The sequence below is a fragment of the Cibotium barometz genome, chromosome 28 (assembly GCF_041138505.1).
Source record: "Cibotium barometz isolate CiBa-2024 chromosome 28, ASM4113850v1, whole genome shotgun sequence".
NCBI lineage: Eukaryota > Viridiplantae > Streptophyta > Polypodiopsida > Cyatheales > Cibotiaceae > Cibotium > Cibotium barometz.
In genome coordinates, this window is record NC_141073.1 from 24,940,548 (window position 1) to 24,945,714 (window position 5,167).

Genomic DNA, 5,167 nt, shown 5'->3' on the forward strand with positions numbered 1-5,167 from the left:
ATACGTATACGTATGTATATATACATATATATATATATATATACATACGTATACGTATACGTATATATATATATATATGTATATAATACATATATATATATATATACATACGTATGTATATATATATATATACATATATATACGTATACGTATACGTATGTATATATATATATATATATACGTATACGTATACATATACATATATATATATATATACATACGTATACGTATACGTATGTATATATATATATATATATATGTATATGTATACGTATACGTATACGTATACGTATATATATACATACGTATACGTACGTATACGTATGTATATATACATACGTATACGTATACGTATACGTATACGTATACGTATATATATATATATATACGGACGTATACGTATACGTATGTATATAATATATGTATATACGTATACGTATACGTATGTATATATATATATATATATATATATATATATATATATATATATATATATATATATGTATGTATACATATATGTATATATATTATATGTATATATACTCTGTGTGTGTGTGTGTGTGTGTGTGTGTGTGTACATATGTATGTATATATATATATATATATATATATATACATACATATGTATATGTATATATACATACATATGTATATGTATATATACATACATACATTACATACATATGTATATGTATATATACATACATATGTATGTATATATATACATACATATGTATGTATATATACATACATACATATGTATGTATATATATATATACATATGTATGTATATATATATACATACATATGTATGTATATATATATACATACATATGTATGTATATATATATACATACATATGTATGTATATATATATACATACATATGTATGTATATATATATACATACATATGTATATATATATATATATACATACCTAGATGAATCCAGGAACATGCCCAAATTCACCTTTTAGGAACGTGCATGTTACATACTTATGGTAATCAACCCACAAGACTATATAACTATCAACTCCATTATGCATAGTATGGACTAGATACTACGACATCCCCACTAACGTCATCAGTGCCCAATAGTGGGTGTAAATCAAAACAATGAACATTTTATTTATTTAAATAAAAACAAAACAGCAAGAAAAAAAGTGGTGCAGCAGCAAGAAAAAAAGTTTTTAAAATATTAAAAAAAAATGTGTGGTAGCCAGGATGGCAGTGGGTATGCAGCAGCTGATGGTGGTGGGCGTGCAGGAATAGCCGAAGGCGTGCAATAGCCGGTGATGGTGGTGGGTGTGCAGCAGCTGATGGTGGTGTGGGCAGAGCGTGCAGCAACAACCGAAGGCGTGCAGCAGCTGATGGTCGTGGGCGAGGGAAGGTGATGGGCATTCAGCTGAGAGGGTTCGAGCAGCACCCAGATCGTGGGCGATCAGCGTGCAGGCAGCGAGGTAAAATGCAGGTGACTGCAGGTGACTTGATGTCTGGGACTCTGGTGCAGGCAACTCGACATTCACGCTCTCAAGGTCTGGGACTGCAGGCAACTTGACGCTCACACTCTGGGTGTGCACGCTCGAGTGTGGAGCATGGGGGAGCCACCATGTGACTGTACCGAGGCCTACCACATGGCAGGTTCCCCGTAAGATATTAAAGAAAAGCAGTTAATTGAGCAGAAAGGGGCAAGAGAAATTCCACATTACAAACCTAAAGATTGTAACAATAGCCTGGTGGCTTCTAACACAATCAAGGTCTCTCTCTCTCTCTCTCTCTCTCTCTCTCTCTCTCTCTCTCGTGCACACACACACACACACACACATGCGTGTGTGCATGCATGCACGCACATTAAGCACACATGCGCATAGATCCTGCATACTTGATCTAAAATGCCCAAGTTATACTTAGAAAGAACTACTTAAAAGACATGACACTTTTTTTCAATTGCTGCAGCAAATCACCAAAAATTAAGTTCACAAGCAAAATGTTTACCACCTCTAATCTAAACTCAAGAATTCATATCGTGTTTTCAATGACTTACACCACCATGAGCCTTTTTGTTATGCTCTGCTTAGCTTACACAATAGACTCTACCACAAATGCATGCTGTCCTTCATGTGCTTCAATATCATTACTTTTTAAAAACCCTCATGCAGCTGGGTTTGGCAGGGCTAGACCCTAGAGAATTCTAGCTGATCTGTAAGAAGAGGCCAGAAAGCTGAAATGAAACCTGTGTAAAAACCTTCATTCTTGTATATGGGCCACAGCAGAGCTACGATTGGAGGGGCACTTCTCTCAATGAGGTTTGATAGCCTGCAATGTACAGAGAAGTAGAGCATGGTCTTCGACGATGCCCCATCTCCAAGCAAAACCCAGCTCCCATTCCATGGTGCTTTGTATCTGTCATGACAATGACGGATTCGGGTTCATGTTTCGTAGAATGTCGGGGCTCTCCAGAAGCTAGCTCATTCACTTCATTGATGCGATAATACAGAAACTCAAAAGAAAAGATCGGGTGAAGCCTTGAGCCTGTGCGAACCTGTGCATTCTGTGACAGGTGCACAGTTAGTGGGCAGTGTCATTCATTAGCAATATAACACATTGATTAGCATTCTACTAGCACAGAAACAACTTACAATAAGGATCGTTGAGATAGCGGATGGTGGATGGGCATGTCAATGATGTACATAACCCTAGTCCCTGCACAATCTTCTACATATAAACATGCTGCTGCTGTTTGAACTCTAGACATGGACACAAAACAGGTTTGAAGGTCCCCACTGCAAAGACTATGCAATCACAGCAAGCATACCAATTGAATAAGTGCCGATTTCTTTGGCTTCCCTGCATAGCGTTGTCCCGTTATCTTCAGCCAATCCTCTTGAATCTCCTTGCGACTAAGAACAACTTGAAGCTTTGGAAGTTTTAGAGGTGGAGGCAGAGGCTCCTCAATGGCCAGCTTCCTTGCCAGCAGGCGGCTTGACCTCTTTGAGCCTCTGGTACTTGGAAAGTCCATGGCAGCATTTGTCTCACAGCCTGCGGATCTGCACAGTATCAACTCATACATGAGGTTGGATTCAGCTCAGCAGTTCTTGCTCTCATCCCACAAGAACTTGCCCTTGAAGGCATGATAAATATGGATCCCTAAAGGAAATGTAAACATGAAACACTGTTTTCTGCCATGAATGCATGTGTAGATTGTGTGTGAGAGGAGTAAATGACACATCGAGGTCCATAGCAGCATCAATGCACAGGTTTCATGATGGGGTAAGCATAACATGAATGAGCACACCTCCTTGAAGGCTGCAAGTCTTGATCTTCAGTTGGAGTTGGTCGACGCCTCCTCTTCACAGGTTGTGATGGGCCAGGCTCCTGTTCGTGTTGTTGAAGGGTTTGCTGAGCAAGTTGGTCTTTCTGGGAGCTTCTAAGACCAGCTTCTACTTTGCCGGGCACAACTCTCCTTCTGGACTGATGATCTGAATCAATCTCTCTTTGAAGCCCCTTGCAATCCAGGCTTTCTTGCTGCTGTTGCTGTTGTCTTTTCACCCTCGCCTTCAGAGTCTCGATGTGACAATCACTGCCTTCTCCTGCTTTCTCCTTCAGACCTCTGGACCCTTTTTTTCCACCCACATCCTCACTGCAATACAACAATACATCGGTCAATGTGATGAGCGTCTGATAAGCCATAAATCCTATAGCACAATTGGAAGAGTGATTACCAGACAAAAGCTTACCTTTTCCTTTGGTATGTTCTTATGCCATTACTCTTGCCATCATCATAACGTCTACAACTCCCGTATGCTGCTCGAGTACTGTAAACAAGTGCAAGTGAGCTAAATGAGAGGCAAGGGGGTCATTCTTGAAGGTGCGTGCAAGTTTATGACTAAGGAATACTCATGTCCACCTTATGTGTGTCAAGAATGTATGCATTATGTATGCAAATAGACATGTCCAAGTCCACCTTAAAGGCAGCATCCAGAATGTATGTATTATGTCAGCATGTAGACACATCCAAATGAATCGTATTGGTGTTGAGAATGTTATATAATATGTATGCAGACATGTCCAGCTTATGGGTGTCGCTGAATTGGGACGGGTTGCAGCAATGCATGCATGTCTGTACCGGTATACATGTATGTTGTATGTTTGTTTGTATGTATGTATGTAGCATAAGAAATGTCCAGCTTAGGGGTGTACTGGATCCAGCAAGTATGTACACAATATGCATTCAATTCAACAACATTTACCTGCTCAATTCACGCTGCCATTGCATGAACCTCTCACTGCGTATAACAGCTCTGCGATTTCCTCCTTCTGTGGCCTGCATTATCTGGGCAATCAGGTGATTAGAAGAAAGAGATTATGAGCAGAATCATGTGATTAACTTCTTGTTGGCAGATTAGCGCTAAACGAGCTTCACAAAACATCTTGTATTAGTTAAGAAGAACTCAAAACCATTACTGATTGAAAGAAGGGAAAAAGCCCCTTCTATGGTGGACCATCATCATAATCATCATCATTATCATCCATCATCCATTATGATAATCATAAACGCTAATTTGCAAAGAAGGGGATTAAGAACTCAACTGCCCACTTACGCAAATCAATCAAAGACCAGAAGGGAGATGAAGACTCGAGTGCCCACTTAAGAGAGTCGATTAAAAAAAAGCAAGAGATGGAGAAGAAAGCAGGCAAGAAAATGGAAGGGGTGGTTATACCATGTCTGCTGCAGCCATACTGATGATATGCGTGCAAGTTCCAACGTGAGTTCTGCTCAAAGAAGTCTGCAAATTGGGCGATTTTGGTGGTGATGAAGGGCTGGTGATGGCAGTATGATGCTATTTTGCCCACAACATAAGCTTGCACTTGCGCGCGCGCGCGCGCGCACACACACACAACCCCACTATAGGGGCTCTCTCTCTCTCTCTCTAGATAAAATTGCTAGCTTTTTGTTACACATTAATATTATTTCTCAAACCACTAGGCTACCCTTCTTTTCTCATCTTCTTTACCACAACCATAAGCAACTAAGCACCACACCACATTACTCACATTGCACACATAAGCCCCATCACAATAGAGGCTTTACACATGGTTGCACCCTGTCGTCCATAGCTCTTGGACATGGGACCTCCTGTGTCCAAACCTATGCCCATAAAGGTCAT

At 39.8% G+C, this 5,167-nt stretch overlaps 1 protein-coding gene across 3 annotated transcripts; it reads right to left on the reverse strand.

The window, feature by feature from the left end:
- Nucleotides 1–1,885: 1,885 nt before the first annotated feature.
- Nucleotides 1,886–4,915, reverse strand: LOC147622683 (uncharacterized). 3 transcript variants are annotated; one of them, XM_086822678.1, is made up of 7 exons: nucleotides 4,721–4,915; nucleotides 4,250–4,323; nucleotides 3,737–3,814; nucleotides 3,295–3,639; nucleotides 2,815–3,046; nucleotides 2,639–2,702; nucleotides 1,886–2,402 (listed from the first exon to the last, which is right to left on the reverse strand). In XM_086822678.1, exons 1-7 carry the CDS (start codon nucleotides 4,736–4,738, stop codon nucleotides 2,275–2,277), a joined length of 939 nt encoding a protein of 312 aa, XP_086678804.1. In that variant the 5' UTR covers nucleotides 4,739–4,915; the 3' UTR covers nucleotides 1,886–2,274. The 3 variants fall into 3 exon arrangements, with proteins under 3 accessions (XP_086678804.1, XP_086678803.1, XP_086678805.1); XM_086822677.1 differs by having other exon boundaries at nucleotides 4,250–4,332; XM_086822679.1 differs by having other exon boundaries at nucleotides 1,886–2,550; nucleotides 4,250–4,332.
- Between the last annotated feature and the right edge of the window lie 252 nt (nucleotides 4,916–5,167).